The sequence below is a fragment of the Poecilia latipinna genome, unplaced genomic scaffold (assembly GCF_001443285.1).
Source record: "Poecilia latipinna isolate Pla-1442-1.1 unplaced genomic scaffold, P_latipinna-1.0 Scaffold54, whole genome shotgun sequence".
NCBI classification, from domain to species: domain Eukaryota; kingdom Metazoa; phylum Chordata; class Actinopteri; order Cyprinodontiformes; family Poeciliidae; genus Poecilia; species Poecilia latipinna.
This window is the reverse complement of record NW_015112670.1, coordinates 822,285-847,154: the sequence shown is the minus strand read 5'-3', so window position 1 is coordinate 847,154 and position 24,870 is coordinate 822,285. Positions and strand designations below refer to the sequence as shown.

Genomic DNA, 24,870 nt, shown 5'->3' with positions numbered 1-24,870 from the left:
TATTTTTAAAGATGTCTCATTTTCTTCCAGAAACACACTTCTTACAGTTGAAGTAACAAAATGTCAATCTACCATATGAATTTAAATAAACGTTTTTAAATAATAACCTACTTTATTGAGGAGTAACTCAGTCGATTCGACTTTAATCTGACTGTATAAACACCTCATGGAAGTTTTTAGTCGTTGAAAATATTAAACAGAATTTTGGAAAGGAGCCCAGATGAGTCAGCACTGACAAAACCGCGCTAGTTCCCAGAATAGACGCCACATTTCAGTGCATAATTCAAAAAGAAAAAAAAAAAAAAAAAAAAAAAAAACAAAAAATTTTTTTTATAGATCTGCGGTGGATAAACATTATAACAAAGAACTGTTCGAGAACAGTGTTTCCACCGTTGGGCTGATCGTTTAACTAGGCTGTGTCCGCCTCTGTCGTCACCTTCCCCCGCGTGATTTCACAGCTCAGCCTCACCTGTTGACGCCGACGCTCTGCTCACACCGACTTGTCAGTTCTCAGGAGAGAGGTTCAAACCACGGACATAACCGAGGCAAGAAAACAGCTAAAACGTTGCGTCCTGCTTCGCAACAAACTGCAGAGACGGGGGAGTCTTCCTGAGCCTGCGTTTGAAGTGAAACAGGTCTAAAAGTCGCTCCTCTACACGGTTCTCGTCTCTGACGCTCTGCTATGGACGGAAGAAACCTCATCTTCAGTCGTTTAAATGGGAGCGTGTTTTCCAGGTAAAATGGGTTTATTTACTATTTTCTTTTCACTTTCCAGCTTTAGTCAACAGACGCACACGCAGCACTGGGCTTCAGGAGTGGATATGAAAACATAAAACAAAGTGCTCACGCTACAGGAGCAGTAGCGTCCTTTGACAATTAATAAGTAATATTAGGAAACTCTTTGATGCACTTTACTTACAGCAAAAGAGGAATTATTACAACTTCCTGATATGTAATGTTATCATATACTAAACTGCTCTACTTTATTGAAGGTGAGCAATGTTTATGAATACAGGATTTATCAGGTTCATACCAAATGCACACCTGTATAGTTCGTTTTCAAGATATTCTATCTCTACTTACAGAAACTTTCTCTGAACCAAATGTGTGTTTGTCAAAGCTTGTCCCATGACAATACACTAAGTACAAACACATCCCCCCTCCTGTGTTTACAAAGACCTTGAGATCTCTGGCTCTTTATCCCTCCATCAGCACTCAGTGGGTAAACAGAGTGGGTGGGTGACAAGGCTGAGGTAGGATTGTGAGGATTTGCTGTCTGGGGACTTCTGCCTTTAGCCTTTTTTCTCCCTCAGTTCTCATTCAGACACACACACACACACACACACAAACACAGAAGTCTCGTTTTGATTGCTATTGGACAAATCTATGTCTGAGCCCTGTGAGTTCTCGACTGTTATTAATGGATCGGTCTTTGTTGCATCACAGCTCCCACAGACATACTCAGACCAGAGGAATCTCTGTGAGTACAGTTATCACACAATGAAAGGGTGGGAAGCGAGAAGAAAATCCCTCATGTTTTATTATAAGGTTTTAGTACTTGTATGAGTGCTTTGGATGTTGTTTAACTCTTGCTTAACTTTTCTTACGCTTTTTCTTGTGACAAAAAATGTCATTTGGATGGACTTCTGCCAGATGCACCTCGCAGAAGTTATTTGCACTCTTTCTGTTTGTGTTCTTTTCTTTTGAGCTGATTTTTCTCATTTCCCAACTGGCTTTCAGTATCCTTGAGAGAATGCAACTAAACCTGCTGTGGGACCCTGTTATCATAGGTTTAAGTAAGAACAATAATGTTAACATCAGACGGTGTAGGTTTGCAGCCATCGGTGAAACCTGTACTGAGGCCGCAGGGCATTCTGGTCAGATGAAGCTGTGTGCAACAATGAAATTTAAACACCTTTTAAATTGAAACTTGATTTTATTAAAAACTGCAATTGGACTTCAATGTGTTACTGTAATGAGATTATTAGGATCACTACCTAAATCTCTATGCAGGTGAAGTGTTTACATGGGTTTATACATGTGCTTATGTAGCATTTGACAGCTTTGGTTTTTAATGGAGAAACAAATTAATTCCTCACAGAATTAAGACATTTCAAACAGTGATTTCATATTTCTATCACTTAAGCTTTGGGTTTCATTCTTTCTTTATTTAGCCTGTATCTTGACAAACTGAAATGCAGTTATTGACAAAAAAAAGTTAGACATGCAGAAGGAGGACTGGCCAGAGTTTGAAAACAGGTTTTTGTCTGTGTTTCCCCAAAGCTGACATTCGCAGGTGATGATTGAAACTAGTAAAATGGTTGCAGTGGCTCTTTTTTTGTTTTCATGTCTCTGAACAGTGCTTGCATCACAAGCTTTTAAACCAGTATTTCAACTTAGTTATTTTACTCTTGAAGTCTTTTGATCTTTACAGCCATTAATTATGAAATGTTTTATGTGAGGCTGTGAAATATTTTGACACAATGTGATGTTTTTACTCCTGTGAAGACTGGACCCTTTTCACATTTCATCCTGTTACAAATGCAATCTTGAATGCTTTAGAATTTAATAAACAACATAAAGCAGATGATAGATGGTTATCAATATTTCTATGATTAAAAACAAAAAAAAATATTGTGTTGTCCTTTGCATACCTGTAATAGCATTAAATAAAGATGCACTGCGACCCGTTGCCTTTAGCAGTTACAACAAAAAAAGCATAAAGCCAGCTGTTATGTGAAGGCCTCAAAAGTTTGTTACAGAACAGAAAGCAAAACAGTTGAGTTGGGATGGAGATAAACGTTTCACCAAGATAAAGACCATAAGCGTAGAGTCAGCGTTACAGTTAAATGCTTTAAATCAGTGGCTATTTGATTAAAAATTGTGCGTTGATTAATTCATCCAATTAAGCAAAAGCTAATATTCACTGTTCTGTTCCTAAATGGCACAGACCGAATAATAAATCACTTGGGTCACTTGCAACTATTTTGCAGTTCAGTTCTGCTGAATTGTCACCATTTACTCAGACCCGCTGTGATAATGAGGCGACAGCTTGACGGTTATTGGGACTGAGCCAGGAGGAGCAAAAGGTTCAGATGTTGCTTTGGGAAAGTCCATCATTTTTGTTCTGTCAGGTTAATATCCATGCCCAGTTTCATTTTCATCTGGTGTAAGGAAGCAGGATTGGCCTTTGTAAACATTAAACTACCTTTATTGCACAGAAATTATACTCATTACTAACCGTCGGAAGTATGACTTAATTTGTTTTTGAAAGCATGCTTGTAGTTGTAGGTAGCTCATTTTATAATTGGATTAGATCTGGGTTGCACTTTTTTTTTTGGGAAAGTAAAAGAAGGACACCAACTTATTTCATTGAAAATGTTGATTGGAGAGAGGTTTGGTAATCTGGTTTTCATTAAACACAAAACTAATGTGCAACCAGAACTACCAATGTTAAAATGAATTTATAGCAGGTTTTCCTTTTATATCTTCTACAGATAAAAACCAGCCACACAGAGTGACTACAGAAGCATTTTGACATGTTATTGCTGCTCCTTTGTTGTTTTGTGGAACTATGCGATAAGGTTTAGTGCATCAGATTATTTCTGCTTTCAACAAAATCCACTTTACTGAACCACGATTTTTCTGTTTCTACAACAAAGTGAATGAAAATGATAGCCAAGTCATTTCTGATTTGATTTCTCGTTTCTTTAAGGCAAATGGGTGACATCTTGCAAGTTAATTTAGCTAGGTTTAATTCTTTTTTAAAAGAATGAGAAATGTATTATGACAGTCTTCTGAAAGGAAACTATTGCAGTTAAAGTAAACTGTTTTCTATCAATAGTCAGTTCTTCCAGAGACGAGCAGAAGTGCTGTGTGACTAAAGGTTGTTGACCAGGTGGACATGCAACTAGCAGGAGTTTCCTAAGCACGTGTTGTTGTCAAATAGCAGGAGTGGATTACATCAAATTAATGTATGACTTGGATACAATCCTTGTATTTCTCCACAGATTAACTTATTCCTTCAAACTGGCGAGTGAACACAAACTTGCTTCGTACTGTTTACATTTGAAGTTCACTGTGACCCAGAGATTACTTACTCCCTTTTGGGACAGGGTCAGCTCACATTTATCTCCTCTAATAAAATATTTAAAAAGTTTGACCATTCTGACTTTTTTTTTTGATGAGCATTCATTTGCTTTGTTTTGCAACTAAGCTATTTGTGATTCCTTCTCAGTATTTGTGCATTTAGTCATTATACAACTTAGTTTATCTGAGCCATTCAGACTCGCCTTACTTTATTTATTTGAAGGAACAGGACGACTGTGTGTGTAAATTCATGGATTATTATGCCTTCCTTCTTTACAGACCATTTATGTTCACATGTTCCACTTGTGACATGTTTGCCTATATTTCCCTCTCATTGAATGCTTGGTGACGGGCTGTAATCAGCATTCACACCCACACACAGCATACCATCATCCCCGCTCTTTTGTCCTAAATGTAGGTAGTGGAATATAGCTGTTGTCGGTGTTGACTTTATGGTTCTGTACACACAATGCTGTGTCAGTGTTCAATGAGGGGGTCCAGAAAGGGATAGGGCTATGTTAGCCATAATGGGTGGGTTTTTGTTATTGCCTTTGTTCAAGAGCTAAGGTGTGGCAACATTATGATGGTTTCATGTTCAGGGACGGATTAGTCGTGCTTTGAAATATGATTAGTCACAGGTTAATTACCAGATGCTTGGAGCTTTTCAGCGACAACTGAAACACAGTAAAACATGGTGAACATTGACATTTTGTTTAATGTTCTATTATTTAGCTTTGCTGGTTCATGATTAATACCAACGCAACACCCCAAAGACAATGTTTGCTTGTTTGACTGAAAAATAAAAAAATAATAAAAAATAAAATAAAAAAATCAGCCAGGGGGATGATTATCCCTCCACTAGTTTTGTTGTTTCAGTCATGTCTTCAATGCAATTATAAACAGCTTGAACCTTTAAGCTGAAAATGAAGGTTTTGTGTCCCAGAGGTGAACTTGCTTTGGGGCAAAATATTTTGTCTTATCTAATGTCAGAAAGTGAGAAAATATACATTTTTCTTCATGGAATTCATGTGCCACGTAAAGTGCAAATTGCATCATCTCAATCTTTGACATCATGATCAGTCTAAAGCTAAAGTTGAAGAATCTATACATTTATTTATCTACTCACTTCGAAGGAGCAAAATCAGGACTCCCAACCTGGCATTCTAACCTTTCTATTAAGGGGAGCCAAGTCCAAATCCACATTCCTGTCTGCAGTAATGCTCAAAGTGGGGTTCATTAAATACTTTTGACCACCTAGTTTGAGGTGAATTAAAATTAGTTCAACATTGGGATGTTGTGCTTGCATTCATTCAACATCCTGCAATAACAATTGTATCCTGCAATACAAGTAAACTCACCATCTTAGACGGCAGTTAAGATATTTAAGATAAGTGTTTCAATTAGCACTGCAGTTCAGAGTAACTGGAACACTATCTCTGAATATTTTGTTGACAAACTGTTAGGAATAACTCGCTTTACTGTCTTTTTTTATTTCATTATTACAGTGTCTGCAACCATTGTGATATTCAAAGCATTGGTGTTGCTGTAACAATTGTGATGAGATATTTTGCAACTCTGCCACCCGTCTTCTCTTTATTATTCTTAACCACAAAAATGTTGTCATAATTTATGATTCAGATTAAGCCACTTCTTTCAGACAACATTTCTCCCACTAAAACTCCTTCGGCCTTTCTAGATGAAATAAAATGCAGTTTTGCAGTCTGTAATATCGGGAGTGTGCAAAGCTCCATTGGAGCCTGGCGTTGAGAGAGAGAGACTGATAAGCCTGACTGATGTGAGGACATAGTGAGATAATATGACATGGACAACATTCTTTCCTGCTCTACTTCTACTGCTGTTGAACCTACATTACTTATTTCCTCACACTGGTCTGAGTGGGTGAGTTTCTGTTGCCAGGATTTAGTTTTTCTTGGTTGATTAGTCGTAAAGTTAACATAGTTTCACATTTTATTGCATCTGTTTTAAAGGCTGAATTTGTTGTTCCTTTTTTCCTTTTTTTTGTTTCTTGTGATCGCTCAAGGCAGTGTTTGCTTGACAAGCACACAAACTTGCTCACTGAATGCCTAGCTGCACCTCCGTTCACTGTTTTCCTCCTATCTAATTCTCCAGAGGCGCTCCCCTCCCTGCAATCAAATCCAATTTTGGGCACAAAACTTTGTTTTGTTCTTTGATCTCGCTCTCACGCTGAACTCTGCGTCTGCTGATTTTGGTATATTTACTTCCCTCACTCTCACTCTTTTGAGCGTCTTTGGGGCAACCTATCAAGATTTCTATTGCTTTTGGTTTTCATTTGAACACAGTAGTATATTAGCATCAAACTCTGGACTTTACCCCTGAATAACTCCCTCTCGTGTGGGATGTTGATAGGGTATCTAACTGGACTTTAGTTGGAGGTCAAACACTTGTACCGATGTTTGTATAATAATGTGACTCAACATCTCTCTCTCTCTCTCTCTCTCTCTCTCTCATATACTTTTCACAGATAATATAACATGTAGAAATGGTCAGTGTCTGCCTTTTTAAATGATCATGTGATACTGAAAATGCTTTCTATAGTGCATATATGGTTGCTTTAATATTAATTCTGATTAGATTTTAATCAGTGTTGAAGTGAAGGCATCGCAATAAATCCAGAAATACAAACCTGTATGACAAAATGCCATGCAGATGCATAAATCCTATATTCATTTTATTCACGAGTAAAATGAATATCAGGTAGTTTTTTTTATGTTAAAAAACGACCTGTGTTTTAACATAAAGCACAGAATCTCACGGCTGTGTTGTACTCGCAGAACTGACGCTGCACCTGATGACTACTGTTATTATCTATTCATTGAACTTCAGCAACATAAAAAAGACAGATTTTGTGTCTTTTATTTATCGTTTCCAAGGAGTTGGATCTCGTTTTTGTATCATTTATTGATTATTTGTCCAGGTTACAGAGCAGCATTGATGCTATTTTTTCTGTTATACTGCATTAGTCATATTTTTCTTAAAGTTTGTGATAACTCTGTCAGACAAATGGGAAATGAATAAGCAGATTTGAAATATGTTCACGTCAAATATAAGTCACACTTATCTTTGTAGTTGGTGGTAAATAGTTGGTGTGGTAGCACTTTGTCTTTATGCCTATAAAACTGTTGTAGTACACTGGGAGTGTCCTACAACACTACTACTGCTTTTTTTTTACCATCTCTGTCCATTTCCATTGTTTTCTAGATATCATTTTCTAGATACATCACTAGGAAACCCCATTTAAATCTTTGCTGTATATTTATCTCTGTGCTTTCATTCATCCTTCTCTGCCACCAGCCTAATAAGGCATTGATCTCAGAACAGAGGGAGGGGGCGAAGCACTCGAGGAGGAAAACGGTGGGAAAAAGTTCTCAACACAAGAATTCCCACATGTTGGTTTTGAAGGTCGCAAAGACTGAAATTTTGAGTCTGCTTGCCTGCATGTATTTGTGTATGGAGAAAGCACCAATTGAGGCCTAAGGGCAACATGGAATGAAAGACCGCAGCAGAACGTTGGCTTTTAGGAGGACAAATTCCCAAAAGTTGGGAATCACTTTCATGTAACAGTCAATAAACACAATACATAATGATATTATAATTATATGTGCTTTTATGAATCCACATGAATGGCATGAATGTGAGAGACAAAACAAAAGCCCTATGAAAACAGTACTTCAAAGTAATTGTCAGATGTATGGTTTTTCATACATTTCCTCTTTGCTATTGAACATCAAAGCTTTCTGCAGAAATATAAAACTGCTGCATGTAAGGCCTCTGTCCACACTGAGGCCCTGAAATGCAACCACAAACCACTGCACACATCCTGAAATTGCTCCCCTCTTTTGCTTTTGCTTCCTCATCAAAGCGTGACGCTTTCCCCGTCACAGACTTCTTTCTGGAAACCCACGGGGATTTCTGTGTTTTAACCTCCCAATTCGCACAATTGTTGTGCGATTACCCCCTACTGTCACCTGATTTACTCATATGCTCTCACCGTTACTGTGTGATAAGTCGTAGCATTTATTAAAGATAATATTTTCTTCAAATAATTTTAACTGCTTATTTGTTTTCAGGCTTTAGATATGCCCCAACATAACATGGCAAACTCCAGGAGCCAGTGGCAGCAGAGTCTGCATCAGCCATGGATCAGCAGAGTGGCTGCAGGTCAGAGTCCCGCCTCCTCAGGGGCCGAGTCTGACACGGAAAGCAGCAGCACAGAGAGTGAGAAGGTAACAGACGTAAGTGAGGTTTTTATGATGGTTGAAAAGCAGTTAGTCAATCTATTTTGTGCCAAATTGAAGTCTGTTTCACTGTCTTTCAATCTTAGAATGGAAACAATTTTAGATTCATGTCAAAAACGTTGAATCATGAGGTCTAAACTTAAGACTGGTTTGATTTGTGTGATTTATTGGACATTTTCTTTTTCTCCTTAATTGTCAGTCCTGCCTTAAGAAGCCAGAGGTGGGCTCATCCAGGTTCTTTTCATCACCTTCAATGCTTCAAAACCGCATTACAGAGATCAACCAGCAAAAGGAAGAACTGAAGATTGAGGTGAGAATCTGCTGTAATCATTACAGATTGTGATAAATAATTACCTTAGTATCCCCAAAACAGACAGTTTGAAGCAGTGTTGTGCATTAGCTTGTTCAAACTAACGGGTTCATAGTTTGTGAAGGACTTTGAACTTCATAATGGTGTTCTTTTACATGACAAACTTGAACTAAGGCCTGCTTCTTCTGGCATTGTTGAACGGTGTTTTCTTTTGGAGTGAACCGGTGTTTGACAAACTCATGCCTCTCTAAGAGAAAAAGACCAACTCAGTTCTCCTTAAAAAAGAATGAAGTTGGGAATCCCTGTGCTTTCATGTCTTCACTGTAAATGTGAACCCTCTTGCTCTGACCATGCACCTAGTTTCTGTTCATTTGAGTAAGTTGAACAAAGAGTGGGAATGTCTGCTGGTGAACCATAGAAGAAAGAGGAATAAAACTGGAACACCATGTATGCTATCACTTCTAACTTTGCTTCCCGACCATCGTGGAGCTAAATATAGTTAAAATAATACCTCATATGTTTGTATTTTACAAAATTAAAGATTCTCCCCTGCCACTTAAGTTTCTGGTGAGAGGGAAGTCAGGGTTTCTCTACTTAAACTGCTGTCCCTGCAACCTGACCCTGAATAGGTGAAAGACAATGGATGGATAACTAAAGATTTTATTCGCCAGCTTGTTTTAAATACAATCTCTGTATTTTTAAGGGTATTAACAGTGTGAACTGAAATGAGAGCTAAATCTCGATAATATTTGTTTAAAGATTAACCACCAAAATATTAGTTGCTTTCATTTGGAAATTTCAGAAAATAAAAAATAAAAAACTGAAAAAAAAAAAGCTGAAAGCTCTCAGACAGCCTAAAGTCATTCTTAAAGAATGTGTGACTCTCACTGGTTCAGTGTCTGGTTGATATGATTCAGCCTGGTCAGCTCCCTTGTCCTTTCAGCTGCAGCTGGAGATCGCCTTGCTGCAAGGAGAGCTGCAGACGGAGAAGGAGCAGCTGCAAAGACACTCACAGAAGCTGCTGGCACTGCAACAACAAGCCAGAGAAAGAGAGAAGCACAAACGCACTGACAGACTTAAGGTAAGTCCCACACCAATAACAGGACCTGAATTAGTTTTCTTTGAATGCATTTATTTTTTTTAACCTTTTTTTTAATGTGAGAAAGTATTTTATTGTATGGATTACAGTAAAACTAGTTAAATTTATCTTAAGGGATTCTTGAGAAACAAGTAGGACCAGAAATGAACCATCAACATAAAAAACAAGATCTTGTAAATGATAAGTCAACTGCTGTGCAATAATCATTGGTAGACTTTAATGCTCTGCTACACTCCTGTCGGAGCATTAAAGCGTGATGGAGTGTCTGCAAACAGGGTTGTGAAATTGTCCGAATGCTGTTTTGGGATGTGTTTCTTATTGAGATTTTATACAATTCTGGGATTACTGTAGTCTTGGTTTAGTATGTTTTTGTTGTTGTTGTTGTTGTGTCTGGAAATGAAGGAGCGAGAGAGGTTGGAGAAGGAGAGACACAGGTTGGAGGAACTGAAGAAGAGTTGTGAGGAAAGGGAGAAACTGATCCCGAGTCAGCCAGAAAGCCAAAGAGAGCAGCTAACTCTGCAGCTGCAGCAGGTGAGCAGATGGCGCTGTATCTAATGTCTTCAGCATGTTCAGCAGTAATAAAATGTTTTAAAGTTGTTCATGTGACACAAAAATCTCAGGTTGAGAGTGGGGGACTCACAAACATAGCAGGGATATCTTTAAATCTGCATTAATGGCCTCCCTTCAGTGGAAATATTTCTCATTGTTTATCACTATGACTTCATGACTGATGAGATAAGATCTTGGAGGAGAATAAGATTCAGGTACCAGCACAAAACTTATTGTTTATTTTGGTTGTAAGTCATTTGTGGTATTGTCCTGATCTCCCACAGAGTTTTAAAATGTTTAGATTTTTGATAAGGGGCTTGTTTTCTGTACGTCACTTAAAAATCTTAGGTCAGCAACCTGATCCATATAGTGGAAGATGCAGAGCAGAAAAAAAAAAGCGAAAACTGAATGCTGCTAATCCAATTGTCATTATCTCTTACTATTTTCAGTAAACCTGCTCATGTGCTTTTGTTTCACAGGAACTTTTCAATGGAAAAAGTATTTAATGTTGGTTAGATGACATGTTCCCATATGTTGAAATCTAACTAAAAAAAATTAATGTGGTGTAAGGAATTGAATATCACTATATTCCTACAAATAATTTATTAACAAGGCGCCTGACAGTGTATTTAATATTTTCACTGCCATGGCAACCTTCCAAATAATACACAAATCTGCAACTGGTTGTTGGCTGTCTTGACTCATAAAGAATGTCTCAAGTTAAAGGGTGTGTTTTCATCAATACTGATAATGTTGTTTTTTTTAAACAACGCTTGATTGTTCAATACCAGTTTAACCTGTTTGCATGCTTTAAGAGTTTAACTCACTCATGCGGAGCACAGGATGTGTATTTCTTTTAGCAAATGTGTCAGAGCAGAGTAAAGAGATTATTGAAAAAACAGTGTTTAACGACAAGTTTGGTGGGGCTTGTTTTCTTCTGTTGAAACATGTTGAATGTTGGAAAATAATACTTACAAGCCAGTTTGGCATAACCTGCTGTAACAAAGAATTAGCATGCATGAATAAAGATGCCGTACCCAGCAGCAAATAAACAGATGTGGTGATTTTTAGACAGCTTTGCAATTTTGCATACATCCAAATCTTAAAGCAAGAATCTAATTCTTTCATTTTATTTAATTTCAATAATGAAGTTCTGAAAAGTCATTGAATTGGCACTGAAGAAGAAAAAACAAAGAATTTCAGGACCCTAGAGGAGTGCAGTTTGAGACTACTGACTTGGGGTGATGTGCAGGGTTGTCCATAATGCTGCTGTTCCCTGACCTGTCAGCTTAAGTAGACATCAATTCTTGATTGGTTTTGAATGGTGTCATACTTTGTGTTTGGATATTGTAGCCAAATCTTGCAGTACAATGCCTTAGTGTCTGGTTGTAATGTGACATTTGTATAAGTTCAACTGAGTATGGATATACGAATAATTATAACCTTTTTTGAAAACTGACCATATTTGGTTTATAAATTGTAATAACACATTTTCTTACATATGTCGGTGTCTTCCTTATTGTTTTCCTCATATTACCCAGTATTCTTCCCAGAACTAGTCTGCATCCAATTAATTCAAGACATAATTCAATTAAACAAAAAAACTGAACTGACAGGACTTTTTTGTTGCCCTTCTTGAAGGAGAAGGAGGGGATGGAGGCGGCCATCCGGGCTTTCGAGGACTGGGAGTTTCGAGTTTTGGAACAAGAAAGCGGCATTGGCGAAGAGGATGAAGACGGAGAAGAGAAACCGAAGGAGGAAGGAACGGAGGGGGAGATGGAGAAGGAAATCTCCCGCCAGCAGCATGTGGTCAACACGGCGCAGGTAATCGGTGTTCCTCATGGATGACTTTGTCAGTGAATTTCACAAAGGCTCTCCAGGGTGTTGCACAGAAATGGCAGCTTATCAGAGAGTCATGTGCTCCATGTCTGTGTTTATCCTTACTTAAACTCCCACTTAGTGCTGAGTTGTGATGTTGGATGTGTGGATAAGGAAAATGGACAAAATAATGGCAATACATGTCTGAAATCCAGTACTTTTTTCTCAGATTGTCATGATTAGTGGGATGTTAAACTTGACACTAAAAAAAGACCCTTTCCAATTTTGCAAACTTTTATTTTTTTCCTCTTGTGCCTGAAATATTTTTCTGCAGCTGAAATGAATTAGCTTGACATTAAAAATAAGCAGAAGGCAGATCAGAGACTTGACTTCAAAGTTAAAAAACTTGCGCTCCTCCTTCAATAATCACAGCTTTGCTGGCTTTGCTCTTCAGTGCAGTGCTCTGATAAATTTTTTACTCTGCAGCTAAGCAAGTTCTCATTTGCTCATTGCCCACAATAAATTAAGCCCAAGATTAAATGACTTGATAGGATGAGAGTATAGATATTTGTAATTGTTTCTATGGATCCCAGTTAATGGTTATCACTATGAGTTATCCCTTGAACCTCATCAACCCCTAACCTCAATGGTGGTACAAGCTTGAACTCCTTACCTCCCAGCATCACCCTAATTCTGTCACGAGTGACATACAGGGAGTCTAATTACATCACAGGCCACCATGAGAGAACAAATCGGAGCAGGACAGACTGAAAACGACAGAGGTGGGATGACATTAAGAAGGATTAAAAGATAAAACATGTAGAAATCTTTGAAGCGAGACTACAGATTTTTGCTGAATGTATTGAAAACATTGATATAAAGCCCTGATATCCTTTAATCTGGAATAACAATCACTTATTTTCATAAAACATTTTATTTTTATTTCCTGTATCCAAATATGTTCTCTCTGTAAAATACACAGTGCATCAAACAATTGATGACCACAGCAGATTAAATTTGATTCAATTGGACAAAATCATTTAAAAAGAACTAGTTAAAGTTTTTTATTTAAGTCTGGAATCTGGTGGCTGTCGCAGTAAAACATTTTCCTGTGCAGTTTTGCACAGAATGAGTCGGGCTTTATGAGACAGTGAAACTGTTCACATGAGAATATCTAAGCTATCCAAAGAGGCAGGTTGTTACTTGACTAATGAATCTTGCAATCAAAGTTTGTCACATAAAATATTCTGCATTTTTAAACAGTTGGTACAGTTTGTTTTTTATTTACATGCCTACAAAGTTGTACTTTGTTACTGTCATGTTGATAAATTTAAGTTGTGACTCATCTTTTCATTGTATAGTTAGTGTAATAAGTTTTGGGCATTTTATCATGCGTTCAGAATATTTGTGCTTTACCTCAAAATATGCACCAACTGTTCCTTTGGCAGTCAGGTTGGTGTTTTGCTTTTTTCAAACAACCTGTTTGTGGATCTTAAGCTTCACATGAAAGGTAAATATACTCCTCACAGCCTTTTGTGATATAAATACAAAAGACACAGATGTTCAACCCATATACGGACAAGTGTTGGATAAAAAGTGACATGATATTTAGTTTTTGCTCTGAAACATCCATAAAGTCTCCCACTAATTCATTATGTTATAAAAGCATTAATTAAATAGATAATAGACCTAAAAGACACTTTCCCAGCTAGATTTCTAGTATTGCTCTCTAGCTCCCCCTTTCTTTTCCCAGTAAAATCACTTTTTGCTCCTAAAAAAAACACATGGTGACTGTTACTCAAGTCATAGAATTACTTGCCTTTTAACAGTTTATTGGTGTGAAATATTATATGTCACACAAAACAAAGTAAATTTGATTTTGATTTGGCAAAGTGCTTTTCCAAAGTTTTTAATTGATATATGTAACTCGGAGTTTGAAAATGAATAATTTGAACTGCAATAACGTGGTTAATACTATAGTTTTGTACCTGGTGTAAACTATAACACAAAGTTGTGCACTGAAAACTGTCACTGAAGAGATGGATGCAAACATTGTTCTGTGGCAACAAATGTGCTTTCCTTCTGCCTCGTGAAGTCCATTTAAAAAGCATATTTGGTCCCCATAATGCTGAATTGTTCCACAATTAGCCTCGGTATGCTGGTGGTGGTGCAAACGATGAGATGATGACTGGGATTGTATGAGACGCAAATTGTAGTTGACTCAGCTGCACTGCAGCCAGCTGCACAAGGCTGCTCAGCCGTCTGTCTGCTTCGTACTGTGTCACATGCAGCATCCTTACACTGGCAAATTATAATCCAGTATTTTTTTTAAATTACCCTTTTTGGCTTCTTCCTGGCTTTGCATTCCTAAATAGCTTCCATCCATTATCCATTTTCCTTGGTGTTGTCATGCTTATTTCCAGTGGTTTCCCAAATAATTTGTAAAATATATATATATTTTTTTTTCTTGTTTTTTTTAGTGTATCTCTGTTTGGAAAAGTCCACTTGGATCTTGATAGTACATTTATTCATGCTTTTTGTGCATTTAGTACAATATCCTAATATTGGATCACAACCTTTTGAAGAATGTATTGAAAACCATGCCAGCTAAATAAACTGGCTGCAGCACATTGCATGTCTTATGTGAAGAGGAAACCACATGGCAGTCCAAGCTGATGGAAATTATTCCCTGAATTTTCAGGAACGAGTCCAGCAGTTGGAGAAACAGCTGAAAGAGATGGAGAAAGAGAAGGAAAGAGAGCTGAATGCGTTGAGGAAGAAGAAGAGAGAACTAATTCAAGCAACTCAAACGGTACGAGGGTTTTCTAAAATTGTGGATTTATCTTATTGTAGATATCCGTTGCTTTTCAGATTGCCGATGCTACTATTAATGTAAAAATAATTACCTAAGGCAAAATAATTTTGGTGGTCTGTGGAAGGGTTTTTTATTATGCTGGAAAGAGCTGGAAATTGGTTTTGTACAAGCGATGAAACAATTGTTGGTGGTAAAAATCTGATTTACAATGAGGGTGTAACCATCATATTCTTCTCTTTGCTGTTTGGAGCTCTTTCACAATCTTTTCAATTTTATTTTCATCCATTTCTTTCAGTTTCGAAATCTATATTTTATGTAGCCAAAGTGGGCTTTGCCCAGGTGTTTACCATTTAACATGAATTTTTTGAGTTGAGCAAAAGACTTGCAAGACCTGGTGTAACTCAATTCTTAGGTGTTTTTAGTTGCTCATTAAATGTCAGTGCTTGACACAAGCTACAAAAAAAATGCCCAGATGTATTTGTTTTGAAATGTGTTTTGGCCTAAATGCTTTGCTATATAATGGCCTTTTAAAGTCTTTTTTTCCCCTTAACTTCTTTCTTAGACTTGAGCATGATCACTATTCTATATTTGATACCATTTCCTAAGATAAACTTTTGTTTGTCAGAATTAGGTTTGTTTTATAATGGAAGATGCAGTTTTGAAGAAACTTGTGTGTATTTTTGGTTTTGGTCACATATGCAGGGTAACCTACAAGAATAAAGTAGGATCTACAGTACTTTTAACATCAGACCTGTTAGTTACTGAGATTCATATACTGTATGATTCTTTTGACCTGGGAATGACATTTTGCACCTGGATTACCTACTTTACATAGAGAGATGCATTTGTGGCCTAGTTTTGAATAAGCAGTGGGCAGTGAGGAGCCAGACTCGTTTGTTTTTGAGACTTCATTTTGATTCTTCATAAAATACTGCCTTGCAATTTACAGTCTATTTTTTCTTATAAATACTTACAATTCCAAAATCTGTAATTTACTTAATATTTTTTAACTGTGTTTGGGTAAAATTCTTTTGGTATCAGTTTTCACCTAAAGAGTCATGACAGTATCAGTTATTATGTGTAGGAGACAAGATCGGGAAAAGGAAAGAACAAATCGGAGAGAAAAAGTGCAACTGAGGGAAACTTAAGTTGGAGGGAGAGAGCAAGGGAGGAGGGAACGAAGGGAGGGTAAGAGCAGAGGGAGGAGTAAGCAGCGTGAGGGTGGTAGCTATGGTTGTATGTGTGTAGATTAGAGCGTGTGTGGATGCATACAAGGGAGAGAAACCAAGCTGAGAGAAGTGTCACATCCTTGCAGCAAAGGGTAAGCCAAAAGAATGAACACAAATCTGTCATATATAGGTGTTAAAACTTAACTTTTAGTTCTTAATGTTGACTAAAGAGGGAGAGAGAGGGTAGAATTGCATAGCAAAAGGGAGGAGTTGAAAACGAGACATTGTCAGAAAGAATGACCAAATGTGTGCAGGATGTGCTTGATTTGACAGGTTTGTCCAAGTTGTGAATTATTTGTGGCTGTGAAAAGCTAAATGGCTTATAGTAAATAATGCATGAGGGGATAATCTGTTTGGATCACCATGTTGAGGAATGGGACATAGGAAGCATTGTAGCAGATTTCCTCGTACTGTGAGAAAGTACAATTTCTTATAAATGCTTACTGTCAACACATTTCCTGACACCATGTGCTTGTCTGAAGAACTGAATGGGGCCAACAAGGGTTAAGCAGTGAACTTAATGCAGTCACTGAATTGCTCATGCGTTTGTGACTCAAGCATGGTGGGAGGGTTTTCAGGGAAGACACTGTGGCTGTGATGTTTTTTTTTATCTCATCATGACCAGTCCATCTTGGATGTGTTTCTGTAGTTTAATTCTCAGCCAGATGTGATGTGTCTATCTTTTCAAGGCAATCTGTTTTTCATCTTTAGTCTTTGTCTCCAGTTGTTTTAAGCAGACTTTTAGCATTTGTCTCTTGTAACAAGTGTCCGTCTCATATCCGTTCTTTCAAAACTGAATCTGGTCCAACAGGTTCCCAAAGAGAAGAAGCCGCTCACTGATTGGTCGAACATCACCACCTCAGCTCCCTGCATGATGTCACTCTCTCCTTTGACACCTCACAAGTCTCCACAGGTGTGCATTTGGTCAGGGCTTTGTTAATTTATCTGTCTTATGAATGATAAGCCTCACTGCTGAAACGACTGAAAAGTTGTGAAAGAAGGGAAATTGTTGATCGTCTGGAAATCATGGGAATGCATTTACAGTTTTGAACTTGTTCATATTTTATAATCTTTCTATGGGATTTTATGTGATGACCCTCGCAATGTACATTATTCTCTTCTTTAGGAACTGTCCAAGGAAGCCGTCAGTTTGCCAAGAAGGCGAAGCTTACATCGGAACAACAGACCCTCCGACAGGCCGATTTCGGTGCAGGGTGAGTTGCCAACCCTGTTTTTTCCTTGTATTGTTTTTAATTTCTCCTGCTTTTGTAGTTCATGACAATCCAGACAATCAACATGCTCACTTTATACTCATATCCTCATTTTGTCTGTTTGCTCAGTTCCCTCCCTTTTAGTCAAATCAAAGGTGTGTCTTTAGAGTTTTTTGGTTGTTGCTACGAGCGAGAGCACAATTCTCCCATGTCACATAGAAACATCTGAAAGCTTAAAATCTCCACAGTGTTATCTGTTTTTGTGCTCCAAATATTTGAGTCGTCTAATCTGTTAAGTCATGTCAAATCTTCCACGGTCTGTTTTCCACCCTTTTTCCTCCTCACTGGCGTAATTTAAAGTTCATAGTTGGAGTTGCCCCAGAAAAGATTTCTCTGGTATATATACACATACATACATACATAAAATATAGTGGTTATGGTTCTCTGTTTCTTTCCACTGTCAGGTTTGGTGAGGACTCCTCCAGACAGCCAGACGACAGAGGCTTTCACTTCCCCCATAACCTCCCACAGACTAAGCAACGGGCACAGACCGGGGAGCAGCAACGGTGGCGGGCTGCTCACTCCGTGCAACAGTGAAGCAAGCTCTCGTGCTGCAAGGTGAGTTTCATCACTGCATGTGGATCTATGATACTTTTGGATGGCTACCTATGTAGCACTTCTTTGACATTAAAATGCTGAATATATAATGTGTTATTCTTATTATAAATGTCAAAAGAAATGTTACTTATCATATCAGAGTGTGCAACAGTTGTACTTATGTAATCTTTGATGTAAATCATGCTATGAGGTGTATGAATGAGTATCTCATAGCTGCACGTTATTAGAAAAACATATAAATGTAATGGCATAGCTGAATTTTATGATGAGTGTTGATTCCGGTTAATCCACATTTTCTTGACTATTTCTTCAACCCTGTTTGTCTCGGTAACTAAAAATATATCAACATTTACATCAGTGAAAGTCCATCCAGCATCTTAAAAAATAATAATGGCTTGTAGATTTTGGATGCATGTCAATAGTATAACATCCAACCAGATATTGCGTCCAAGGAATTCTCTGACTGTTATATTGGACAGATTGATATTTTGATAATATATTGGGCAAATTTAGTTGTCAGATATTGACACATTTAAAAACAGTTCAAAAAGGATTTTGGGGGGTATTAGGGGGTTAAATCATCAACCCTGTGTATAATAAGTATATGAAAGTTTTCTGCTCAAGTTGTTTTCGGATGTGTTGATGATAATTCACAGTTTCAATGGAGACATGAATATCTGCAGGAAATTTAGAGCTCTTATGATGTTCATAAGTGTATACAGTCTGGTCAGTTTCTGTAAATCATATATTCTTATTAAAAATGTAATTTGTTTAATAACTCAGCTCAAAAAGTGAATCTCATATAACTTGTATATCTGTTAATATCAGTGATTATGTCTTAAAGCTAAAACCCAATATTCATTTTTTTGGAAAACCTGAATATAGCATAATTCCATAAACCAAAGAAAGTTAAGTTATATCCACAACATCATGGGTGAGACTGCTGACACCCTCCATAAGAGTAGGTCACAGAAGGTCATTGCTTTCATTGACCCTGCCTGTTTACATGGCCCTCTATACAAGCATGATAATAAAAAGTTGTGTGGAAGGACAAAGTGTGGCCCAAAGGCATGCACAAGCAACAGGGATAACTACTGCCCTAATGTCTCATCACTAAAGTAAAAATAAACACATTCCTGAATAATACATCACTGCTTATAAGGAGGTTGCTTTTTTAATTCAAATCTGAAACTGCATAACTTGGGCCAATTTTATTCCAAATAATAAAGGCGTATTTATATTTAGCAACTTTTGCAAGTTCAACATAATGGTATTTTTTAACTTGTGTAAAAATTACAGAAGTTTCTGATATGAATGTGGTGTAGATGGTATCACTGATGGTTTGTTTATTAAAATTAATAAATAAAAAATCTGTAGTAAATTGACGTGTTTCAAAAAATGCATTACTTACAAAGACAATAACACAGACACATGACTAATATATTTTAAATAAACTGGAGGATAGCCCAGTTTACTGAAATTGCCATCCATGCAAGTCATATTGGTTGGAAAAAGTCACTTAACTGTCTTTCTGTTCCCTGCAAAGTAAAGGAATAATGAGATTGGTTAAATCTAACAACACAGTTTTCTATTTGACTGTTTTCTAGATTGATGCTGACTGCATGTCCCTTTATAACACTTCATTAAATTATAATTTTGGGGTTTTTGCTGTTTTAATAAGAACAACCAATACTATTTCTTATTTTTTTTTTTTTTCTCTAATTCTGATGCTTCATGTTTCTTGTCTCTGCAGTCCGTCGCTTTTGGATCTTGTGGAGATTGAGAGGAAGCTGAGGGAAGCCAAGGCAGAAAGAGAGAGGCTTCTCAGAGAACGAGTGAGTCACCTGCCATGGGAAACACTCACTAATTGTCACTGTCACACTTTATTAGACATGGCCTGTTGATCAGTGACACCAGCTAAGCTCGCGCATGATTGTCCAAGAAACCACTGAGCAGATGTTTGCATGCCTATAACGCATGTTCGTAGCACTGGCAGCTGCCAAGACTGGAAGGCTCAAACCTCCAGTTGTGTGTGGCTTCATAACCAATGGGTTTCTATTTTTGCTGCTTTAAAAATAGTACATTTTAATGTGTTACAGTTTTTTTTTTTTTCTATGACCGTGTGCACACAGGCAGAGAGGCAGCGGTTGTTGTTGGAAGAAAGAAGCCAACGAGAACTAAACTCCAACAGAGAAGAACCACTAGAACCAGAAACACAACAAAGACCAGGGCCAGGAGCAAATGAATCCGTACAAGTCCTTTCATCGCCAGTTGCAGAGGTATAAATTAATCATAAACCCTAAATCTAGGGTTAGAAAAGTTAAGAAATTGTGGCTGTAGAACTAAATAAATGCTAGGGATTTTTTTCCATGTTTTACTTGTTATGGTTAAATCCTGTCTTTACACATAATAATAAGCAAACCAAGCCCATTAGCCGTGTAAGTCAGTTTTATGAGCTTAATGTTGACCCAGTTTCTTGATAAATGATCTTACTGAAAATTGCTCTGTTCCTTAATCAGTTATGTTGTTTGTTGTTACAGTGAGTCATTCTCATTAAAATAATGAAATTTCATTCATAGAACAGAATAAATATTGTTGTACTGTAATATAGCAGTAAAGATGGGTGCAATAAAAATGATAATGGCTCAGGTGTTCTGAATTATAGTCTAGTAACGTCTATAAAACATTTTTCATCATGTAGCTCGGCTAGAGATTATTAGTTTTTCCTCTTATTTTCTAAGACCACATCTTGCATCATATTTTTGATACAAATGTAGTAAACTTTCCATCATGTGACCACAGAGAGCCCCTTTCTCAAGCTCAAAAAATGCCACTGGATGTTAGTAGTGTTTTCCATGGAAATGTACTATTTAGAGGATGAATTAAGCTCCATTTGTCCTTCCAGAAGCGCAGCCTGCCCCTTTTCCTTACGCCAAACTTTGACCTTCGGGCCCATGTGGAGTCACTGGGTCACGGGGTTGCCAGCTGCACGGACCTGCGGCTCACGCCTCGACGGTGTGCCGGTTTCCTCACGAAACGAGGGGGGAGAGTCAAGACATGGAAGAAGAGATGGTTCCTGTTTGACACAGACCACAAACGACTGGCCTACTATACAGGTTAGACTGGAAAGTTGTGTGTCCGTGCGTGTGTGTGTTTGTGTTTGCTCATTGACTTTGCATTTGTGTGTTTGCATGAATAAAAGGCTTCTGTGTGCCACACAATTTGAGCTCACTGAAGGGAGGCTATTGTTGTAAAAATACATGAGGAACCGTCTCTTACTGCACATATTTTAAGATCAGATGAAGTGTCATGCAAAACGCTTTTACCCTAGAAATCTTTTTTTACATTTTGTTTCATTACAACTACAAATTCCAGTGTTTTTAAATTGAGTTCCTATGTGGAAAGCCAACAAAAATGAATAATAATTGTAAGGAAAATTGTTTTTTTTAAAAGACTGTGGCAAATAACCTATTGTCATTTTGTAGCACTTTGAGATTACATAAGTGTGTAATAAATAAAAATGTTACTATAAATAAAACTCTTAAAATTGTCACACTATGTTGACCTAAAATGTATATTTTGTATTTTTTTTCTACAGACTGCGATGAGAGGAAGCTAAAGGGAGTCATGTACTTTCAGGCTATAGAAGAAGTTTACTACGACCATCTACGAACGGCTACCTCTGTGAGTTTGGCTTTGTCAAATCTGTTGCAGTTTTTGGGATTTTTTTTTTTCCATTTGGATGCACCAAATCAGTAAAGTTTGATTCTAGAGTCTGTAAATGGAGGCTGCAACCCCTCTTTCATTTTGAAAACATATTTTCTTGGGTCATTCATCTCTAAATGACCTCAAAATGATTGCGTAATCTTTCAGAAAAATGCTATCTCAGAAGCAAACCAAGTAGCTCAGAAAAATATTTACAACTTTTTTTTAGATGAGAGGATTTTACTAGTTTAAACTTTTCCAAACACAATCCTACTTGCAAAGCAAAAACATTTTAACAGAATAAACTAAACCAAACCTCCACACTACAAAAGTCTAGTCCAACATAAAACTACTTTTACGTTGAACATAAAAATTAAATAGCTTTGTTGGACATTCAGGCTACTTTTAAGGAAGGTGTAAACTTTAAGTCATATTCTGCTCTACATCAAAACAGCCAGTTTTTTTTTTTTTTTTTTTAATCAACACTCTTTCATTAATTACTCCAGATTTCTGAGGAAGGATGCTTGTCATACTTCTAGGGAAGCAGACAAACAGGATTTTCTTGCTTCAGTTTGACATTGCAGATGCTTGATTGCAGTTAGTTGTAAAGTTTTGGTCTAACAAATATTTGTGTGTTTTAAAGCCTCAATATTGCGGTAAAAACATGGGAAACCTTGCCAGTGAGCTGACTCTTGATTTCTCTGTCTTCTGTTTAGTCTCCTCGGCCCAGCCTTACGTTCTGTGTGAAGACATACGATCGCCTGTTCTTTCTGGTGGCTTCCAATGCCGTGTCCATGCGTATCTGGATGGATGTCATTGTCACTGCAACAGACGAACACAGCCGCTATTGACTTAAATACGTGACTATGAAGTGAAGCTACTGAACGGACTCTACTGTGGTTCTTTTCCCCTTTCCTGTCCGGGCAGTATATTTGCTGCAAATGTGCCTTTGGGGGATTCAGAAGACCCACATGGCGGTGCTGCGGGTCAGACGTGGAGGCCACTGTTACTGATATAAGTTCATCAGCTGCAGCTCAGAAAGGACTCACTCATGGTGACTCAGCTGTCTGTTACAGGCAGGATTTTTTCACGGATCTCGAGCTCCCCCTGCTGGTTACAGTCCAGCATCACAGGAGTAATATACACTACAGGCGATACCAGAAATGGGCACAATAAAACCACCAGCATCTACAGGATGTAATTTGTTCTAATATGCCACTACACTGGAGGTGATCTCTCTGTCATATTCACCCCTTGCCTTTGTTTTCAGATAAAGGAATGTTATGGAAGTTTAAAAGATTATTTATTATAATGAGGTTTATATGGCTTTGGTTTGCAGGTAAATAAAACTGTACTCTGGTATCAGGGCAACATTAAATGTTTGTTTTTATAAAAATGCTTATGTTTGTCTGTTTTTATTGAATCATCTTTGGAAAAGTAATGGTGAGATCAATTCCAAGGTGCTATGAAAAATAATTGAAGATACATTTTCTTCAATGCTTCTTTTCTATTTGAATCCACCTGTAACACTTCCACAGGAACATTGCTGATAGCAGTCCATTACCCATTTATGATGAGGTGTGCTAAAGATCACAGCAGAATATACTCTTACTGGGAACAATCATCCTGTGATCATTAAAGGATGGACATGGTCAGCATCAATACTCAAGCAGGCTGATTATTGATTAAAGGCTGTGACATTTAACCGACACTGTAAAATGTGCCAAGTAAAAATCTACTCCATTTTCTACAGGCTGATGAATTGAAACAAGGCAGAATCTGTGCTCTTAGTTTTTTTTTTTTTGTGTGTGTGTCAAAATCTGACCCATCTGAATGTCCTGTGAATACATACCAGTAGATTAATGAGGGGTATTATGTAAAATTTACTATTTTGGCTTTGTATCGTGATGTAATGTTGTTCCCTCATCAAAAAATACCTGGAGTGTCACTTTGATTCTTTGATGCATGTTTGATAAACCCTTGACTCTGACAATCAGTCATTTTGGGCCATCACTCAAGACTGCCCTACATGTTTTTCTTTCTTTTTTCCTCTAACTCTCCCTCCATACTGGGAAGCACTCTAGTTCACACACATCACTGCAGACACCCAATTTCATTGGAGAGTCACATTTAGAAGAAGCTTGTAACTCCAAACATAGTTTAACCAAAACTACAGTATTCCTACCTAAATAGGACCTGACACTTCTGTCAACAGGCAGTTGTTGTTTTCATGTTTAAGTTTTCACTGTGACATGGAAAATTATTAATAAGGCCATAAATAGAAGTGAGTGTTTTCTAATTAAATCCATATATTTCTGTTGGTAAGTTTGAGTGTAAAAGTAGCAACATCAAGGTACATCTGTTTGACTAATTCTGAAACTTCTGATTGATTGAGAACTTCCTCAGTTTCATTGCGCACATTATTAAGAAATCAATTTCCTGTAAGCAATTTCCTGTTTTTGTTTTTTTGTTTTTTTTGCTGACGTAAATTTAAATTTTTTGACCTCAATCACGCAAGCTTTTGAAACTTTCCTCCTTTTGTTTGTATTTCCTTTGAACCCATCTTGTCTGACGATTTCTGCTTGCACATTTAAAGGTATTTAACATACTTTCTCTTTGAAATAAATGTATTTTGCAGGTCAGCAGTATAGTCATACCAATGAAGATGATAAATCAGTGCATTTATTTAAGTACTTCTACTCACTAAGTGAAACAGATTTTATAAATTAATTTCACAGACCGTTTTCAAACCGTCGTTTCGGTTCCACTTACCGCTAATGAGATGCCATTTAAGATGAGAACAATACATCAATAAAAAAAACCAAAAACATCTTTTTAAGCAGAAATGTTAGCATGATGAAAAGCATGTTTAATGCCAGATTAAAGGTTATTTTCAAAAAGGACTTTTAATTTGACAAATGAGCTCCATCGGAAGGCAAATCCTAATTTATTGACCATGACTGTGCATTAGCGTCTTGCTGAAATATAAGTTTTAATGATTAAATTTCCATTGTATCAATGTTAGATTTTGACTGCTCTGCTTTAGCGTAATTCTTAAGGTTTATCTGTCCTATAGTTTCTTTTTGTGTGAAGTTCATTCATTCTACTTTCTCTCACTTATGATAATATGGGGGGTGGGATCAGCTTTGA

At 37.3% G+C, this 24,870-nt stretch overlaps 1 protein-coding gene across 2 annotated transcripts; it reads left to right on the top strand.

The window, feature by feature from the left end:
• Nucleotides 1-375: 375 nt before the first annotated feature.
• On the top strand, nucleotides 376-23,118 carry phldb3 (pleckstrin homology-like domain, family B, member 3). Of its 2 annotated transcripts, none has more exons than XM_015053277.1 (15): nucleotides 376-735; nucleotides 8,199-8,363; nucleotides 8,566-8,676; nucleotides 9,620-9,757; nucleotides 10,178-10,306; nucleotides 11,966-12,148; nucleotides 14,844-14,954; nucleotides 16,998-17,099; nucleotides 17,313-17,400; nucleotides 17,862-18,015; nucleotides 19,769-19,850; nucleotides 20,148-20,294; nucleotides 20,921-21,131; nucleotides 21,614-21,699; nucleotides 22,437-23,118. In XM_015053277.1, the coding sequence occupies exons 2-15, from the start codon at nucleotides 8,208-8,210 to the stop codon at nucleotides 22,569-22,571; spliced, it is 1,833 nt and encodes a 610-aa protein (XP_014908763.1). In that variant the 5' UTR covers nucleotides 376-735; nucleotides 8,199-8,207; the 3' UTR covers nucleotides 22,572-23,118. The 2 variants fall into 2 exon arrangements, with proteins under 2 accessions (XP_014908763.1, XP_014908774.1); XM_015053288.1 differs by having other exon boundaries at nucleotides 377-735; nucleotides 8,199-8,354.
• The last annotated feature ends 1,752 nt before the right edge of the window (nucleotides 23,119-24,870 follow it).